General features: G+C 37.9%; 1 protein-coding gene across 2 annotated transcripts in view; it reads right to left on the bottom strand.

Moving 5' to 3' along the window:
• Positions 1–21622, bottom strand: part of LOC128527469 (rho guanine nucleotide exchange factor 17-like) — a 99818-nt gene that overhangs the window by 21705 nt on the left and 56491 nt on the right. For both annotated transcript variants that reach the window (XM_053499860.1, XM_053499861.1), the window contains 2 exons: positions 5851–5928; positions 1830–2012 (listed from right to left, as the gene is read on the bottom strand). In XM_053499860.1, coding sequence (XP_053355835.1) covers positions 1830–2012; positions 5851–5928 — 261 coding nt within the window. The remainder of the gene's footprint in view (positions 1–1829; positions 2013–5850; positions 5929–21622) is intronic.

Raw genomic sequence — 21622 nt, 5'->3', positions numbered from 1 at the left:
TTTGATAAAAGAAATGACTGATGGAGTACTTTATTTAATGACAATATACACCAGCATTTTCAATCTTAATGCCTCATTCACTGGCCATTTAATTTAATTATGGCCAAAAGTATATAGACCCCTGATCAATCATACCGATGTGACTCCACACTTCTGGGAATGCTTTCTACTAGGTTTCAGGACCTAAGGTCAGGTATGGTTGTCAGATGAGAAGAACTAGTGAACTGTATAATTAACATCGAAGGTCAACCTCAGTGGGATCGAGGTCAGGGGTTTTTTGTAGGCTAGACTGCAACAAGTTTAGATGCAACCTCATAGCTGCACTGGCGGAAAATCTTTGTGCTACAGCACACAGAGCAAGTTTAGACAGATGTATTATTTCAACATGCAAAAGTGATGGTCAGGTGTCCACATATCTTTGGCCATACAGTGTTTAACTACAGTACAAATGACTGACAACTAATAGCAATATAATATTTCTTAAAAGACCCACATTTTTTGTTAATAATCATGGTGATGTTTTTAAGTGCGGAACCTACTGTAGCTAAAGGCATAATCATTTCCTGAACTTGTTTGGTAATACTCATTTTTGTTGGCTAGTATTTTAACAATGACTGAAAAAAATACAAGCTGTATCTGTATATTTACGGCCACTCACTTTCTTGAACCACGAGTGTTCAGAAAGAAAAAGCTAGCATTATCCAACGGGACCAGAATTGCTGACTCATACTGTACAGCTCGCACGCCAAGCATCTACACTAAACAGATCAGTTTCAATCGTTAAAAATATATTTACACAGCATGTAACATGGCGTGTTTTTTTTCCAAATGCTGTGTAACAAAAATATATGTAAAGACCGCGGAACGGGCATGCGAACGATGCAGATAAATGCACATGCTCACAACACGGCTGTGTAAAGTGGCAGATGATGTATTTCAAGGTGCTTTGTTTACTCAAATCGATGATAAAGTATGGAATCGGTAGCAAATATCATGGTCACTGCCTTTACTATCTCGATTATTAAGCTTAGAGAGCTATGAGAGGAATCATTTATCGTTAATCTTTTATTACCATCTAATGGGCATGACAACCCTTACACACATATCCATGCTATCCTGTTATTTACCGTTACCTAATACAAGATGTGCTCTACAAAAATGTTATGCTCTAAAAAATGTTTTGTTCATTTCCCCAATGAGATCATTTTTTACTTGTCAGGTTTTACCAAAGTTGTTTTAAGGTTTTAAATAGCTGTTGAGTATAACTTTCGATTCTGGGAACCAACAATACAGCAAGAAGACATACAGTACTGTATGCTGTAGTTGATGAGCCTGAGGAGATTAGTTTTTGCCTCCAACTTTCCACTGTTTTTAGCCAACACTGTGATGCAATCATGACATAGGCTCCAAAAGATCTTTATATAGATGAATACAGTATCTCTGACTTTGTATATTTACCACTAGGGGCCTACACTAAGTATTAGTGACCTTACACAAACCTGATGAAGCAAAGCACCCTAGGAGGGTACAGTATACAAGACATACAGTAATTAGGATTAAGAACTCTAAAGGAGTGAAATATGTGCCTCAATACATCTAGTAAAAACATTTGTTACTGCTTATGTTTAAGGCTTTAAAAGATAATTACAACATACATCTCGAACAAGTGCTTTGATTAACCCTAAGGCCTGATCACCAATGACTACAAAGTACATTCTTTTAAAATCTTTTTATAATCTCTGCTGATATAATACTATAGGCTAATACATAGCTAGCATAAGGACCTGAGCATTCCAGCGTTTATCCAAAAGAGCGCGCGCCGTACTCACTGACTGGACGAGGAGGTCACCGATGGTCTGGCGCTCGTGCCAGTCATTGACACAGCTGATCACCTGCTCCAGGAAGAGCTCGTGGTGTTCCAGGATTTCAGGGATCTGGTAGAACATCTCATCCACCAGAGATATATCGCAGAGCAGCGAGTTCTCCGGCTGCTTCAGTGGCTTCATGTAGCTCTGCAAAAACAAATCGTACCAGTTACAGCAAGTACCTTTGTCATAAGTGTGGTCTTTAATTAACGTCTTTAAATATTAAATGAAAAGCAAAAATATGATGAACAGAAATTCCACCAACAGAAAAAGGCCACTTATGCAAAATTCACTTTTTGGTCATTTTTAGACATTCAGAACACTAAAGTAAGGAAAAAAGCCATGCCTTCTGCCTTTTTTCAATTGTTGTATTGGCCTAGGCTTAAACAAGCCAGTTAGATGCTCCCCTATTGTGACCTCATATAAGAAGATATACTACCCTGACATGTTGCTTGGGGTAAAGGAGTAACCCGTACATACACACTGACGTTTTTTAGCCGGAGCATTAACTCACACACGCACACACAGTTGCTTTGTATGAGCTCTGAGCCCATTGTTTACGTTCTAAGGGCAAAGTAAAACATGAGATTTTTTTAACTTGTCCTAAATGAACCACACAGCTGATGAGAATATGTTCAGATACAGTATATACACTATAAGACACATCATAGCATATCATAACACATGCCCACTTAGGGGTAAGTGTTTCATTATGAATAAGCAATACCCTACACAAATGTTTTTTTTTTTATTTTAAAGTTTTACTGATCGTAAAATTGTATTAACATATTTCACCTTCCCTCTGAACCTAGATTCTGATGCGTTTTCTATGTACTAGCCTGCATGGATGATAAATAATGTCGATTTCTCATTAAATATGTACGACTTGTTTTTCGATTTAGTGAAACTGATTTTTGTGAGCGTGAAAGAAAGAAATATATACAGTTTATGCAATATCACGCATAAATAAAATCCTAGGAATTATAGCATAACATATCAACATCTGGATATATCTTTTTTTTATTATATAAACTAAGTGTTATACATTTAACCAAGAACATAATATTCAGGATATTTTATTTAACTGTATTACTTATCGGTTTCTATTCCTTCGCTTCACAAGTCCTTACATGCTAAAGCAATTCCAAATTGAATGTGCTGTCTGGATGGGCATGGCCTAATATCCTAATGAGACATGATTGACATTTATTTTTTTTCTTCCCCAGTTTGCTGTATCACTTAATCAGAATTAAATGCAAGGATACAAGCATAAGCCTACTTATAGGATCGGCATGCATGATATAAAAGTTATACCGTATGCAGCATGTTTGCATTTGCTTGCTTTTCTATGGCTAGCTTTCTTTTGCTTAATTTCTGCTTTTACACTCTAGCTTAGTTTTGCTTTTGCTTACTAGGTTATGCTTCACTTGCTAGATTTTACTCAAAACTCTGTTTCTTCTTTGATTTCTTTTTCCAATACAAATGGACCAATGGACAAAACTGTAGTGTTGCAGTAATGCCATGTGTTTTGCACATTTGTCCTGAAAAAATTTGGTAGAGGAAATGTTTTAAGCAAGACCTTTCCATAATAATTTATTCAGCAGTGGTCCTGTGCTCCTTCTGTGCTTAAGTGATGTTTGTGGGGTTTTTTTTTCTTCCTGCAAACGCTTGGCAAAGGCTTGTCGACAATTTACATTTGAAACTAAAGCATCAACCTTTGCTCAGATTTGCACTTGTCAAAATATCCAAGGGTGCAATGGACAAAAAGCTGCATTGGACAGATGTGCAACATCAGTCATATGTTCTGGAAGGGGCTGTGATTACAGAAAATGCCTCCTTTGATGAATTCGGAAATGGTAAGGCCCATTAGAGCCAAAGTATAACAGACAGCACGACCTCACAGAGCAGCGGGGGCTCTGCGGTCCTAAATGTTTTTTTCTTCTCAGTAACAAATATTGCCAAAAATGTAAAAATACAGGAAACCATAGAATGATGAACGATTAAGGCATTAAAAAAGAGGGGGATTGTCATGTGACTACTGGGTATAAGAATACACCCTAAAGGACACATCTTATATTCATCCATGTACTTGCAATGCAAACTGCACATATACAGTAACCTGAGCTCAGGATTACTCTCAATCATCTGCCCAATCACACTGTCTTAGAGTCTTTGGTGGAGCTTCTTACCCAAGCTATGAGAACTCTGATCACTGAATCACTACTTTAACTCAAAACTAATTTTAATAAATAAAATTTAATAAATAAGATGAGATACATTTTATATACACACAGTATGTAGAGTTTAAATTCACTTTATTAACAACACCGGTTAATAATGCACTTATTATCTCCTCAGCCAAATTATGTGGCAGCAGCATGATCCATAAAAACAAGCCATTTTAAATGTGACAGGATTACTTATGCTAGATGGAATGGTTTGAATATTTGCTGATGCCATGGGATGTCGTATAGCCTTCCTGCCAGCTTGAACCAGTCGGGTCACTTTCCGCTGATCTCTCTTAGCAACAAGATGTTTCTGCCTGTGTGGAATGAGTCTGTAGGCTAAAACACCTTGTTAATGAGAGAGATCTGAGGATAATGACCAGACTGGTCCAAGCTAATATGAAGTCTATAGTAACTTAAGTAGGCACTCGACGTGGTGAGTGGAAAAGCATTCCAAGATGAACCACATATTCTGAAACTGCAAAAGTCCAGTTTGGTTGAGCCTGTGCCCATGACAGCCACTGACTACAATGCTTGGTTGACAGTAGTAGAACGCAATTTGGTCTTCTTCTTTTCCAAAAAATCCACTGGGTTTGATATTTTTTCATCATGAAATGCTTGTTATTTAAGTTATTATATGCTTCCCAGAAGCTTGACCCAGTTTTAGCCATTTTCCTGTGACCTTAATAAATTTATGTTTTTTCCCACACCATTGTGTGTATACTCGAGAGATGTGTGCATAAAAAATCCTATTTTCTAAAATATGCAACCTGTATATTGACTGGTACCAACCTTAATGCCATAGACAAAGTGACAGAGATCACACCTTTCTCCATTCTAATGTTTGATGAAAATATTAACTGTAACTGTTGCATGTATGTGCATGATTTTATGCATTATGCTACTGCCACATGGTTGGCTAATTAGACAGCTGCATGAGTGTTAAGATGTACAGGTTGGCATCTCATAAAGCGCTCCCTTCTAGCCTTTTAGCTCATAACTAGATACACATCTCCTGGGTGTATCACTGTGATGTTGGGAATGCCTAGGAATTCACCAAGAGGAGCAGGATTCTGTCGCTGAGCATCGATAATCATGGCCTTGGCGTTTTGACCCCTGCCAGAGGAGGCAAAAGGGGAGTGAATGGGTGCACACGTGAATAGGTTGTTCTGCACAAAAGCATCTGCCCAATGTAAACAGCTATACAAAAACCTTTCATAACAAAATTATTAGTTGATCATTTGCAACCGCTAAGCACATTGTGAGGGCATGTCTCTCCACATGAGCTCTATTTAGTATTTTAAGCTGAGCGATGTTGTGAACAGGGCTGATTTAGGGCTGATAAACAGAGCGAGGCCACTAATAGCTGCTGCAATTGTGCACTGATGGGAACCGTTTTACTGCCGCAGCATCTTGGGCCAACCCGGCGTAGTCATGGTGACGCGACAGTGATACACAAGCTAAAAGAGCCTGTGGGTCGGGAACACCTCAGCCTAGACTGGCGGCTTTCTCGCTTTCTTTCTTTCCTTTTTTTTCTATTATTTTAGTACATACACAAAACTAACAGTTTTACTGTAGTGGACTGTTATATAACACAAAGTGTCAAAGAGTTCAACTGACATCCTTGTGACAGGCAACAGAAGAAAGAAAGAAAAACAGAAGGACATACAGAGAAATGGGAAGACAGAGAGACACACACACATACACACAATAAGACGAATGAGAAAGAAAGTCAGACACTGTAAAGAGAGCTGCTGTACCTGAATCAGTGTTCTGAGAGAGTCCACATACGACTGTTCGGTGTCCAGGAGAGTCATCATGACATGTCTTCTCATATCCTGCAGAGAGATACAATACAATACAATCAATAAACACACACACACACTCATTTTATAATCGACATTGTCAAGAAGCAGTTTTACAGAAATCTGAGGAAATGTAAATTTTTTCGTGAATAAATAAGCTAGAGACAGCAATATTAAGGAAAAACCGTGGCAACACGAGAAAGGAACCATGAAAGAAACCAGACTCAAAAGGATACCTATCCTCTGGGCTACACCGGATAGTTTAATTATAAATAATTTCCCTCTTTTAACATTTAAATTATGTCCATTCCTATCTAAATCTGTGAAAAGCTTCCACTGACATAATCATTTAAAAATAAATTACTTTAGTTACTAAATCTAACCCTATGTTGGAAATTACAAACCCATGGTAAAGTTGCATAAAAAAAAAATTAATCAATCAATCAATCAATCAACATTCTTAGAAATCAGCTAGTAAAAAAAGCAAGATTTAAACAATGTGATGAGAGCTCACAGGATTGGGACTAAACAGCTACAGTACAGTATATGGGCATAAGAAACCACTTGCATTAAAGGTTTGGGCTTTGATTAGACTTTGGAGCAATGGGAAAAAAATCACATGCTTTTATGAGCTCAGATTGACTGTATTTTAGCATCTGGGTAAGAAGAGAGGTGGCATGTAGTGATGCACTTATTTTGCATAATGGCCATTGTACAAGCTTCTGGAAGCAGTGCTGTGATCTGGGGTTGCTTCAGTTGGTCAGGTCTAGGCTCAGCAATGGTCTGTGGCATTAAAAAAAAAAATCAGCTGACGACCTGAATGAGCAGGTTATTACATCACTGGAGTTTTATTTCCCTGAAGGCAGAGGAATAGTCCAGGATGCAAACTGTAAAAGTGTGGTTCTGGAAGCACGAAGAATCATTTTCACACATGAACTGGCCACCACATTTTGTACTATAATCAAAGCTAAAGCTGGTTAAATAAATTAAGTATAGGTTTTAAACCCAGACAGGACTTTTAGCACACTGTTTTAATCAACTGTAAAACAAATTGTCTTACAGTAATGTGCATTCATATAGTAACTGTTTTACCAAAGTAGTTTATTCTGGTTCTCAAATATAACGATTTGGGCATTTGATGAAATATTATTTTCCTTTAAAATGATCAATAGCAGGTACTGAAAAAGTTGAAATTACCCACATTTTTATATACAGATAACAAAAGTTATCTAGATTAAAAACGATTTAGTATACAGTACAAGGGGTGTTCAAGTTCAAACGTGATGAAATTCACATAAATAAAGGCATGAAAACATTTGACATTTACAGAAGACTTCAAAACTCTTAGCTGGAGTAAATTATTTAAATCCGGGCTCTGGTGACTCTGCAGTAATTCCTGTAAACATCCGAAGAGTGGAATGTCTCATTCTTGAAAATCGACAGATAAATTGCAAAGATGTATGTACTGTATCCATCTGTGGAAACCGTACACACAATCATTCACAAATCCCATTTACACATTACAGTTATCGCCACACCCCCATGTAGTCCTGACCTCGCTCCAGGCCATTTCCACATTAAAGGAGTTCTTGGAAGGCCAACTTTTCAGATGTGAAGTAGGCGGTCTGATCATGGTTCCGACATTTGGTATCCAAGCACTAATGAAACACTAATAAGTGCATTCGTATAACAGGGAATTACACAGAGACATAAAGGTACAGTAGTTTTTACTACTATAACTGTGTTATGTTATGCTACATAATTAAAAGACCCAGTGTGACTTAAACACCTCATATATTTTTTATCTTATTAAAAAAAAAAAAAGGCACAGTAAAACAGTGATCATTTTTATAGATATTTTATTTAAAAATATGTTAAATAAGACGGATTGTCTTACATCTTCAAATATAAATATATACACAAGCTATCTTTGCTTACCGTTAGCATACTTTAGGATATTGTACTACCAGAAAGTCAGAACCTAGTTATCTTAGCATTGTTATTTCAGTGTAGCCGTCAAAGTTTGCGTAGTAACCGTGCTGTCATTGGATAGAAACTTAAGTGCTTGTTAGCTTGTTTAACTTGTTGCTAAGTAGCTAAACAAAAAAAAAAACTTGTTACCTAATGATAAACAATATTTAAAAAACAACTACTGTTTTTTTGGTTACATGTCAAATGGCATTATCTTTTATGGATAATTACGATGAGGAATTTAACTGCAGTAGCTCCAATCTAAACCATTAATTATGCTTCTTGTCAGTGCATTCCAAAATGGTTACAGGGCAACAGGAAAATTGATCTGGAGCTGTGATTACCTTCACTGCCAACATTCAGGTTAAGTTCCAAATCAGTATAAAAAACTAAAAAATAAATTTGAGCAACGGACACCTGCCAGCCAATGAAAAGCAAGCGCCGTCAATGTATGTCTTATACAGTATAAATACAGTTATAGTTCAGTTCCATAGCTACAGAGACACAGTGTAGGACTAAACTGCACTGTTACATGAGGATGCATAAACAAGTCCCCAAGTCTCAAGCATGTAAGTTTTGCAATGATGTGAACTGGCTTGTCTCTAATCAAAATAAAGCGCTTCCTGTTTACGTGGTCATATCTCTACACAGAGCCAAAAATCTGCCTGCTCCCTTAAATGGGATGTGATTGAGCACGGCCCTGCATTTACATTTACATTATTTACATGAGAGAAAAAGAGAGAGAGAGAGAGAGAGAGAGAGAGAGAGAGAGAGAGAGAGAGAGAAAGAGAGAGAGAGCAAGCGCGGTTGAAATTCCACTTTATCCAAAAGGTAGTTTTTAAATGGGGCTACTTTAACGCTTGAAGCTAAAAGAGCAAACACAAACTCACACACTCGCTTTTAAAGCATTATAGGAATTAAAAAGCCACAATTCCCCTTGGAGTATGATCTTTGTAGGTAACAACCCCAAAAAACACAATTCGATCCATCTATCTATTTCTATTTATTTATCTATATGTCTATAAGGCAGCACAGTGGCTTAGCGGTTAGCACTGTCGCTTTGGGTCTCCAGGAGTTTGAATGTTCTTCCTGTGAATGTTCTAGTGATTTGGGTATAAAATATTTGCTGCACATTATAAACAACTCAGCATTATTTACAAGCATATGTTTACGGATACAGTTAGCACAATGCTAAGACGGTTGTTAAAAATTGGCCTTAACTTCTTAGCATCATTAAACGGGGGAGGACAAACCAAGACCTCTTGATTAAGACTGAGTTTGATTGAAGTAGGAAATTGTGTATTGTGTGTATTGACTGTTCATTTACAATTATGCACATTTTAATGTATTAAAACTAGGGAGGAAAAGTAAAGTAGAAAAGCTGGGCAGGGGAACAAGACACTGAAAATTATTAACGTAAATATACAGTAGGATATTGCATAAGGGCTGGACAGAATGTAATGCAAAAGTGGGTATTATTAACTGATGTAGGTTGTTCCAATTGCATATGTTCGAAGGGTTACTCTCTATACAAAGGTACTACTTAACACACTCTCCATCACAAAACATACATCTGCATCATAGTTCAATCCAATTTTTGAATCCTCTTTGTCGCAGTTGATCTCCTACTGTGTGGTTTGTCTTTAGTGCTTGTCTTTGTCTTTTTTAAACCTCTACACCAATCTGTGCACATTGCTTTCGTCAATAGTGTTTTCTTCATGAACATTCTTTAGCGCAGTAGGAAACAACTGAGTGCGACAAAGGGGATTTTAAAAGAGGATTTGAGAGTTGGGTAGAACGATGTACAGTAGCATGTGCATAAGTTGTGATGGAGACTATGTTGAGAAGTACCTTTGTATGGAGCAGCGGAGCCGCATGTGGCTCTTTCATGCCTCCGCTGTGGCTTTGAAAAATAACTAAATTTAAATTTATTCTATTTTACTCTGTTCGGTTTTTTTTTAATGTATTTCTAAATTTAAAGAATATGGTGATCTTGTAAAATCATAATAAAACATGTTTAATTTTTTTGTCACATATCTGTCACAAACGCCAACGAGCGCCTGCCGGCATGCACTTTATACTGTATGAATAGGTCTTTTTTCTATTCAGTAGATCTTTTCAGAGGGGGCTGTTTTTTTTTTTATTGTTTCATGGCAAATTGTACGCAGGTAAACTACAGAGTGTAACCACAGAGTTGATCATTTCAGCAGTAACAACTTATTGTTTTTTGATAGACACTCGCCCTAAACAGATTACAGGAAAAAAAAGTATAATCTGAATGATCAACATATGGCATGGAAGCACTACTAGCCTGGGTTATGTAAGTTCAGAAGGTACTTTGTACACTTATATTACTTATGCACAATAGGCCCTGATGTAATATACGGGCTGTAATTACAAAGCAATCATATTTCACAGAAGTGTAGTCCAAATGCGGTTCTGGGAAACAGCAGATCACATGTGTGACCCAGTGGAGCGGGAGAACAGCTCACAACGGAGAAATGAGGGATATTTTTTGTTTCCCGTAATAAGCTGAGGTCGGCAGTGCCTTGTGTGTCAGCCTATGTTGAACTCGGTGTAAACACGAGCAAGTAAGATGCTCAGAAATAAAGAAAAATCATAGAACATGAGAAATGAACGAAATTGCCAAGACTGAGAACAAGGTGAAATCCAGTGAAATGTCTTTATGTATTTTAAATATGCATACAGCAGATTTAAACATCTAAACTCCAAAAGTCATTTATTTTTCAAGACCAGCATAAGTGAGATTTTAAATACTTTTTAAAATCAATACATCAGGTGAATGTGAATACCTGCACAGCTTGGCAAACTTTGGCAATAATGTAATTTAATCCAGGCCAATTATCAAGCCAGGTAAAAGCTTTAGACATAATATTCAATACTTTAGTTTTGCACCAAAGTTTAAATTAAATAATTAATTTATTTAAAGGTTTAAATAAAAACAGTGTCCTATATTCCATATTGAATGGATAAACTTTTAAACCCACCGTATATTGCTTGCAAAACAATTTATTACGGTATTCAAATTACAGCTCTTTTTTCTTCCTTTCTTCCAAGTGGCATATTACTATATTCAGTATGTTTTTTCCTTGTTCTGGACATACAGCACAGATTTATTTATTCACTTGGCAGACATATGCAGAATGAGTAATCAGTGATTAACAACAAGTCCAAGCACCAAGCCAAGCAGCTCAAGTCTCATGTGTGTTGTTCAAGAACTAAAAGGTGGCTACCGAGCAGCCTCTTGGATTTGAACTCGCAACCACTAGACCCTTAAATTCCACTCTCGTATAAGGTAAGCAGTGATCTGCGAAGTGATAAGAATGAGAGGCAAGGAGTGATGAGAACAAACGGGAGAGATAACAGACCAAAAAAAAAAAAAAAACTGATTAAGGTACTTCCACATGAACAGTGTTTAGTCCAGTCGAATTGCACCCTTGTGTATTTGCACTTTCATGTGGCTTATTAAGGCATTTGCACTCTGGTGTGGAACAAAAGAACCGATCTGGGACTGCATGACCGACATGGTCTTGGGCCGATTCCAATTAAAATCTGATGTTCTGAGAAAGCAATTTAATCGGTGCAAAGAATTTTGGGTTGCAGCATTTTTGTTGTACAGTATAGGGGAGAGCTCCAAACTGAGCAGTGAGGCACGAGCTGAGCGAATCCGCAGAGCTACAGCATAGCAGAAATAATAGAGTATGAAAATTTTTTTTTATATTATATTTGTATATTTTATAGCTACTATACTGTACTCTATGTTATATATGCATATACTGTATGTTGTATATGATTATTTATTTATTTATGTTATTATACAAACTGTGGTAGGTGAAGATGTTTTTACATTTTTTCTGACCATAGTTATGATCGATAAATAAAATCATCTTGCTTTGCTTAATTATGTTTAGTGTTAAATTAAACCAGCCAAGTAGCGAATGAACCAAAAGTATCAACTTTGATCTAATTTGGACTCGGATAATAGACTAAAAATTGGCAAAATCTCCTTTTGTGTTAAACCATGGCTTTGAAACAACTGGATGTAATTGCACCAACCCAGACCTGCGACAATAACAAAGAAATATGATATTAAGATATCAAGTGACACTTACAGCTTGTGTATAAACAAGTTCTTACTAATACACTTTATTATTTTCCTCTACACCTACTCATTCTTGCTCCTATCCAATCTGTCACAACTGCATTAAATAACATCATGCAGAGCTTCACTTAATGTGCATATACAAGGAACAGATAGAAATGTCAGTCACTTTGACCATGGCAGCGTTTTTTAGTGTCTGGTTGTTTATTTGACTAACCACTCTGTACACCCGTGGAGAGCAGAAACGCAGCTCGGAGCGTACAGTATAACAAGGCAAATGAGATACAACAGAAAATGACTTCAATAGATCCAATAGATTCCATAGCCAATAGGAGGGTCAGAGTTAGAGCACGTTTAAATTTTTTTTACCTCCTTTTTGCATTGAGCTACTGTCAGATAATTGGCTCTAGGTTTTCCTACTATAGTTGATCGTAAGTATATACACACTTTGCATTGAAAAAATGATTACATGATATTATTACATGATCATATTGCACAATTCAATCCTCCACTTTAAAAATCCTCCAATGCACTTGAAAAACACAAATTCAGTTGGCTGTTTATTATTTAACCAGTTAAAAGACTGACCGAGATGAATCGCTCTTTATCAACAATCTAAAAAGGGGCATAAGAGGTTGATGCCACTAGATGGCTTCACTCCAGTTAACTGCACAGTGTCATTACCCGATCCAGACCTCCTGCTGGAGCCCGTACTGTTAATTGGCAATCTTCAATCTCATGATCATCAGTGAGCAAATTAGTCTTGAAAATCACAACTCTGCTCAGTTGGCTGTGTGAAGAAGCACAGTGTCCTCTTGACCCCGTCAGGCCGTGATTCATTCGGCTCTGCTCATCATAGCCTTTGGGGCTGAAACCCAAAAGCCCAGCAAGTTACTGAACACTGCGTTTTTGCCTGCCGTCTTTGATGGGTTATTGTTGGCATGGTCAAGCCGGTGTCTGGTTCTCTTATGAAGGCCTTGGAGAGATCTCATTTCCTTCTGAAGTGTGCTCTGCTGGAGGTTTGGGGGATGCAGAGTGATCTAGTAATGCTTAGTACTTCTGCCAACTTTTACAACCTTTACAGCTCCAATAAAGTGCGCACACATGCACAAACACTTTTAAAACATCAGCTGCGTTGATCTACAGCAACAGGTGTCATAACTTCACGTTTCTTTAAAACCCCGGCATGTATAAAATATTTAGGTCATTTAATTAGCAACCAAGAGAAGACATAAAAACCCCCAAACAGGAATCTATTCTTGGAGAAATTGTTTATCCATTATTGTCCCGCTGTTTCATTTGTACCTAGAATTGGAGGAAGATTACGGCAAAGTATATTTAAGACCTGATAATGAATGTGCCCATTTCTCAAAGTGATGTCAGACAGAATAGAAAAGAGAGCGAGTCAGGAACATGCGAAGCTAGTTGCCTAGCACCTGGGTCAGCCAGCAGCTCTTCAACCCCTCCTCCTCCTCTCGCTTGCTGTCGTCACTCCATCCTTTCGTCTCTGTGACTGGTGTCCCTAGATACAGCACTAGAGAAAAAGCCGTGCTGCTGCTCCTGCCTCCCGAAAAAAAAAAAACAACAAAAAAAAAAACCTTTCATCCCTCTGATGCAAGGTCGCACATCTCTCTTCCACCCCCTCTCTTCTCTGCTCCATCCCTTAATCATACCATTGATGTTTATGTGAGCAAACAAAGAACTAAAGGAGGGACTTTTTCCTTGTACTGTTAATCAATTTTCTATTATTTAATGACGTTACATAAGACAAATTCTGCTGTAAATAAGACGCATTTACAGTGTTGTGTATGCATTTTCATCCCTTAGGCCATTTCAATCAAACTCTTTCACACCCATTATTGATCATAACAAGGCTGTTCATTTTGTCTCCAGGCAAAAAGAAAAAAAAAAAAAAATGCAGGTCTGAGAGTGGGGAGGTAATCCTACCATGAATTAAATGACTAGAAAATCGAAATAAACTCCCAGTCAAAGATAAAAGGTTTATCCATAATTCTGCTCTACTGGAAAAATTGTGTCCCTATGCACAACCATTTTTGAAAAAATTGTATTTTGCTTTATAAACTGTTTACAAGTTCATATAATGCATGGCAGCAAACAAGTGTCTCACCAATAAGTTCTAAAGATTAAAGTCTGTTTACTCAGAGGAGTCAAAATCATGGCATTTCAAAGATTTCTATTTGACGCCACCAAAAGACACCATGACTGATATACTTAGCTTGCAACATAGTAAATTAATAAAGGATCTATAATAAAGAATAACCAGTATTATTGGCATTTATGAACCAGGAGCCTGGGCTGTGTGAGCTCAGCGGGTTAAGGTTCTGGTATCAGAAGGTTGGCAGTTCAAGCCATAGCTTCTCATCGCTGAAACTGTTGGGCCCTTGAGCAAGACCCTTAACTCCGTCTGCCCCAGGGGCTCCACATCATGTCTGACTGCAAATTCCTTCAGTTTTGATATGCAAAGAAAAGATTGTTCTAAGAGCTATGAATCATTTGATAAATGCCATAAATATATTTTAAAAACTGAAACTTGTTCAAGTTTATCTGTATGGTTTTTTTTCTTTTCTTTTAACAGTAAACACTGTAGGAAGCAGCTTTAGGGGAATCCAGATGTAGATGTATTTTCTTATTGAGCAAGCCTGAGCCTGCGCTGATGAGGAAATAAGGACAAAAAAAAAAAAAAAAAGGAAAAAGAAACTTATCGGTAACCGTGTGTCCAGAGCAACCGTGTGTCCAGAGTCTATTAGATTTATTCCCGTTTCGCTTGGAAGGTATCCAAAAACCTGACCAAGGAGTGACGTTCATGGAAGAAAAACACCCTTAGCTAGCAGGTTATCAATTAAAACATCGTTTTTAGACTGTTTTTACAGGTTTTTCGTCTCATTATTTATGGAACGTGATCTCTACAGGTAGGAGGTATAGTGCTAAAAAGTCCAAACGTGTACAGTAAACGTATTTCTGCACAATTTCATTAAAAGCTATTCAAAGTTTTATTTAAACCTTCAACATCCCAGTTCATCACATGTCTTGATCCACATAGAGTCACAAGAAACGCTTTTTTATGCAGCAAAATGTCATCAAGTTTATTGGGACATGAATGTTCCTGTGCTAGTGAACGCAAGTTAGCGAGTTCAAATCCCAAGACAGCAAGACATCCCTCAGAAATCCTTAGCTATGTCTCATTAATAAGAAATTTGGACAGAGAGCCATGATAGGTCACGGGCAATCATGATAGTTTAGTTAATGACACGGACATAACGCTGGTAACACGACAGATGGCTATTTTAGTCCAACACGGTGAACATGGTGAAAGGACTGCGAAGGAGTAGGAGTGACTAACAGAATGAAAAGAATGAGGAAGAAAAATACAAGACAACCGTGCTGCAAGAACAAAAATAACTTCCATCTCCCTTAGAGAGTCTTGTCGTGCAGTTTTATAAATGCTTAAGTTCCTCCTCCAGCTATTAATAGTGTCAATAATATTAGGGATTACACCAAGATAAGCATTAAGTATGGGTCGAAAAAAAAAAAGAAAAAAACCTGAGCAGCATCAGGATAACTGTTGCTACAGAATCACATAGTGCTTAAAAAAAGCAAAATCCAATCTCTTCCTCTAGCTAATTCTACTTCCTGCGTCAACACACTGACTGACGAGTAAATCCCATTAGCGCAGATTATCAGTTTGACTGTTAAGACTATCTTCATATCCTGCTCCGTGGAGGAGATTATATATCCAGTGTGCACAATGTTATTCATTTGACTGTTCTACTTCTATGAAATCTGCACCAATTTAAAACCTATTAATTAGATTAATGATACATTTTGCAATCTATTCTGGGTTGTCGGCAATCATGCGGAGAGATCAATTTATCTTCTGATAGCTGATGAGGTTAAAAGTTCATCATAGATCCATCAGTGTGGGTGCAGTGCAACAGCGCGTCTGTTTTTTTAAACTTTACTAAAATATTTGCACAAAAAAAAAAATGAAAGAATTCTGTCATTGCTTTCTCTTGGATGCACGACGAGAATGATGGGCTTTATTAAAATAAATAAATTAATAAATATTTCCAAGCAGGATCACTGTCATCACGACTACCGTGCTTAGGATGGATTTCAATGCTCCACATTGTTTTTGCAAGCACAAACAAGTGAGCAAAAGGCTTTAGACGAGGGTGTTGGAGTAGGGTGGGGTTGTAAACAACACGCTGACAGGTACACACTTGTGTGTATGCTCTGGAAAGATGGTGGCATGCACACGGAGATGACTAATCGCACCGAATTTACACACGATCTTAAGAGTGTAAAAACATAATGCAGAAAGAAAAAAAAAATGAGACCAGACATACAAGTCTCAGTTTTGATCCTGAATGCAAAGGATTTGTGCAAGTGATGCTCAGTAGAGAGGAAAATGTGATTCATCTCATTCGGAAGACACTTTAAAAAGTTAAAGCATACGCAGTTATGTCTCTTGTTCAACGTCCAGATCATTAGAGACCAACCTGGACAGCTTGTTATTGTTCCTCATTATTATCAAAGAGCAAAAAATATTTCTAATTTCCAAAAACAGCACAACAGCAGCTAAAGGTAAAAGTAAGATCAATGCACCAACAACAGGTCACAGCAGTGATGATCAACACTAGCACAGGATGGAGCAATAGACAGCATCTAGCTGTACCTCTGTGTGGTTCTGGGGGCTTATCGTGACCCCGTTATTCCCGTCGGACTCTTCGCCGGCTGCTCCCGATCCTCCTCCTCCTCCTCGGCCAGCATTCCCTCCACCGTCATCGCTGGGGCTATCTCCATTCTCCTGCATCTCATCCAGGGCGATGGTGAACTGCGCAAGGGTCCGAACCATCTGCAGCATCCCAGGGAGCCGCTCCCCGGGTCAGTGTCACACCAATCACCAGACTCCTTTTTTTTTTTTTTTTTTAAGGTGAGGTGCCAAAAGCAACAATCCAACAACGTTATAGCAACGTTCTGGTTTTGGATTGCATCCCCCACCGGATCTGAAGGAAAGAGAGTGTGATGCCTTTCTGAGCTTCCTCTATGGCTAATCTGTGGTCTCGGTCCATCAAACAGGTAGAACTCGTGGCAGAGAGAAAGAGAGAGAGAGAGAGAGAGAGAGAGAGAGAAGGAGAAAAAGAGGGAGAGAGATGCAGCCTTCCTCTTTTCTCCTCAGCCGTTAATAAGAGGCAGCAGATCAGCAGCAGCAGCTCTGAGCAGCTGAACTCTGATTACACTACAGGCTCAACCAATGGATGCCAGATCAGACGAGTCTCTCAATGTTTTTCCAGTAACCTGATGATAATCTGTGCTAAAGGAAGCCCACGGTGGAGCAGTGATTCATAAGCAGCACCCACACATACTTATGAATACCAGAGCAAAACACATTGCATTGACTCAGCAGCACTTATAATGCTGAGTGCAATATACAAATGTTATCAATGCAGTGTCGATCATATGTATAGGAACCTTACTAATACTAAATTACTCATGTCATGCATGTACCCCATTCCTTTCTAACCCATGCCTCATTTTTATCTTCATTTTGATGTAGAGCAAAAAAAATGATTGGATTTGAGAACTGGAAAAATGTCACATGGTCTGATAAGTCCAGACAGACCCTCTTCCAAAGCGATGGGCGCATCAGGGAAGTAAGGGAAGAAGCATATAAAGCAATCCATCCATCATGCATAGTGGCCACTGTACAAGCCTCTAGAGCCAGTGTTACTGTATGATCTGGGGTTGCTTCAGTTGGTCAGGTCTAGAATAAGCAATATTATGTGGCAAAAAATAAAGTCAGCTAATGACCTGAATGTACTGAATGACCAGGTTAGCACATTTATTGACGACAATGAGAAGATTTATTATGCTTAAACTGTGAAAGCATGCCACATATGTACTGGACACCACAGAGTCCTGACCTAACACCATTCAAAGCATTTAGGATGTTTCAGAGAAGAATTATAGTAGAGTAGTCAGACTCTCTCATCAACAATGTAAGTTCTCAATGAAAAAAATCTTTAACTTTGAATAAGGGGAATAAAACAATGCCACAGTGAATGTGCACGATAATAAAAGCTGAAGACGGTCCAACGAAATATTATTGTGTGTGCGCCTGACCAAAAGAACAGCATGACTTTTTAAACATATTGGGATGTCACTGGGGTGACAGCACATCATTTTGGGCAAAGGCATGTGACGTCCTAAATCCCCCCTTAGGACTTATTATGCCCTTTGGATCAATTCCTCCTCAAGAGTATACAACCTTAAAACATCTGAGGGTTGCTCTGAAATGCTCTCCAGCCCTGTGTGTGTACGTGTTTATGGATGCTAGATCAGAAAGCCTTTTCTAAAAGGTCATGATGAGCTGCAAATACACCTTTCATCCCGGTTGCCATAGAGGCAGCAGGCTCAGAACCAAAGCATGTTGCAGACGTTTTGAATGATGCTCTTTATCAATGATATTTTTTCAACGCTCTTAGAGCAAACCTTTAACACAGACACAAACCTGTGGCTCACACACATAAAAGATCAATCACCCAGAGAATGACAGTGCTATTTTTAACAATGCTCTTATCATAAGCTGTATACTTCATTTACTTAGCGAGAAAGACTATATTATACAGAGACAACGTGATTTAAAGTCACTGAAGCATCATACCCATGGTGTGTTCCTGTGTCATGCTGAGGATTCCTGAAACAAACCTTAAAATCCATGACAATCCTCAAAGAGCATAAAGCACTTTGTAAGAACGTTATAAATGAAATTATCCACACCTTGGATAGAGTATGTTTCAGTTAACTTTTAGAGACAAAAACATATTTTTTCGACAGAACCATCTTGCTTTTCAATAGACTTTGTCTGTCTGTCAACAAGCTTTTTGATATTCCCTCATTAAAAAGCTTTTTTCGGCTGAGCTCCAAATCGCGAATGTACTGCTGTCTTCCCTTCTTCATCAGACGTGAATCTTCGTTCTCATAGGGCTGCTTTCAGGCGACCAAACAGGTGAAAATCTGATTGAGCAAGATCAAAACTACAGTATAGGGAGGATGCTTTACGTACACATCAAAGCGAAGTTTCTGCAGAGTGTCGACAGTGTGGAGAGAAGTGAGCGGACGTGCATCATATATACTGTGCACAAGTCTTCGAGAAATAACAGCACCAGGTAAACCTTCACACCACAAAAAAACTGAATCAGAAGTGGGGAATCCACTTCTGCTCACACTGCAATGACTGGGGAAGACAGCAGCCTTGAATGGAAAGCGCTGATATATATATAGATATATCAGACACAACCTGACCTAATCAGAGTGCAGATCATTTTTGACTCACCCTCGTACATGAACATATTTTGTGATCACTAGTGCATCCTAGTGCCTACTAGTCTGACTTAAATGTCTCCTGCTTATTTACGAACATGAAAACTTTCAGGCACGTGCAGGAAATCTGACTTTAGCTATAATAATAAAATCTAAATTATAAACAGAAAACAAATAAAATATTTAACAGCTGTTTGTTAATCAACAGGAGGCATTTAAGTCAGACCTGTCATGAGAAATGAAATAAAGAATGGAACAAGAAGCATGTTTCGGAATTTACAACTGAAAAATTATTATTGCCCTTTTTTCACCTTATGGCTTAAATTTTTTATTTTATTTTAAAGCCATAAGTAATGTTCGAGTCTTAACAGACAGATATAAAACCTGTATTCAAACCTGTTCTGATCAAATGCTATTGTAGCCCATCTGCCCTGAGATTTGACATGTTGTGCGCGTTGATGCTTTTCTGCTCAGCACGGTTATAAAGAGTTGTTATTTAAGTTTCTGTAGCTTTTCTGTCAGCCTGCACCAGCCTGGCCAATCTCTCTCATCAACACGCCATTTTTGCAGACAGAACTGCTTTTTATCAGCAGCATTTCATCAGTAAACATTAACGGAAGCTCTTGACTCATGTGTGCATGATTGTATGAACTGCAGTGCTGACTGACTCGTTGCATTAATATATAATTATAATATAATATAATCGCATGAATATATAAGTTTACAGGTGTTCCCAGTGAAATGGACAATGAATGCACATGGCTTTTGTTTGCCTAAAAGGAATGAACCCACCATGCACGAAATTAAGATGCAAACTCAACACACACAGGAACTAATCTCTTGACCCTAAAGCTGCCAGGGCCACCATGCCACTGTGCCAACTTAATATAATTTGTTAAATATTACATTACTGTATAATAACAATCCCCATTAGACAAGATTAGTCTTTTTTGCAAGCAAACGTCTTGTCTGATCAAATATAATTTGATGAAATTTTATAGAAATGTTTTCTACTAAGTGGAATATTAAATGTTTATTGCTGACATGCTTGTGACTGGAGATATATTAGTGTGATGATCAGGTGCTTACTGTATATGCATGCTGAGATTTTTCACCTTACTGAAAAGTAGAATGGGGAAGACAAAACGATCTGAATGACAGCTATTTTGCTATTATAATTAGAACTTTCTTATAAGCATTCGGTAAAATAATAATAATAACAAAAAATAATAATAATAACAATGAAACCTGAAGCGGGGAGGCGAATTACTATCTGAAAACATTACCATTCTTCTCTCTCCTTCCTCATGCTCCTCTCCTTTCCTCTCCATAAAATGCCGTCTTGGCCTCCAAGCCTCTGTGAGTTCACTGGAATGTTATGCCTCTTTCTAAACGAGTGCCAGAAGAGATGTTGGCATGAGACAGATGTAAACATGTGGCAACAGTCCTAATCGATCCACCCCACAAAGCCGTGGATTCAACATGGAACCAACGTTATGTGAAGTCCTCTTAATGCAATCAAGAAATGAGAGTTTATTTTCCATATAAGAATGTAAAAAGCAGATTTGCTTTGATGTATCTAGATTTTTTTTGCCGCTCATCACGCAAAGACACACACACACACACACACACACACACACACACACAAAAAAAAAACAAGACAAACGCACACTTGACTTGACTACTGAAACTGATATTAAATTTCTAAAACTAAGGCACAGTTGTATAAAAGATGATCTAAAGCTTACTTTGGATTAGTATTTAGAATTAGACCAAGGCAACTTTTACCAGGATTTAGGATTCAATAAAATAGAAAATCAGGAGCCTTAAAAGTGTGACCTACTTTGAAACAAACCAAAAACAAAACCACAAATGCACTCTGACTTTAGAACATCTAACTATTATTAAAGGTTTTGCAACATATTTAGGCTTTGAAATACATAATACAGTAAGTCCCCAACATATGAACAAGTTCCGTTCCAAGAGCACATTTATAAGTCCAATTAGTTTTTTTTTAAAACAAAAGTATAAGACAACAAAACCAAAAAAAGTATAAGACAACAAACATTGTCTAGGCACTAAGATACTAACACAATTGGCTATAGACAGAATAAAACAAACATGTTTCACGATCATTGCCACTGTTTTTATGGTTGCTTACGGACATTGTGGGATACACGTTGCATGCAAGTGACAATGTATGCTGGACATGTGAACGCATGTTTGTATCTTTGAAAGTTTGTAACTTGGGGACGTTTATAGGGGACATACTGTATTCCAAACCAAGCA

This window comes from Clarias gariepinus, chromosome 7, assembly GCF_024256425.1.
Source record: "Clarias gariepinus isolate MV-2021 ecotype Netherlands chromosome 7, CGAR_prim_01v2, whole genome shotgun sequence".
Classification (NCBI taxonomy): Eukaryota; Metazoa; Chordata; class Actinopteri; order Siluriformes; family Clariidae; genus Clarias; species Clarias gariepinus.
The sequence above is the reverse complement of the archived record's forward strand: the minus strand, read 5'-3'. Positions and strand labels throughout refer to the sequence as shown.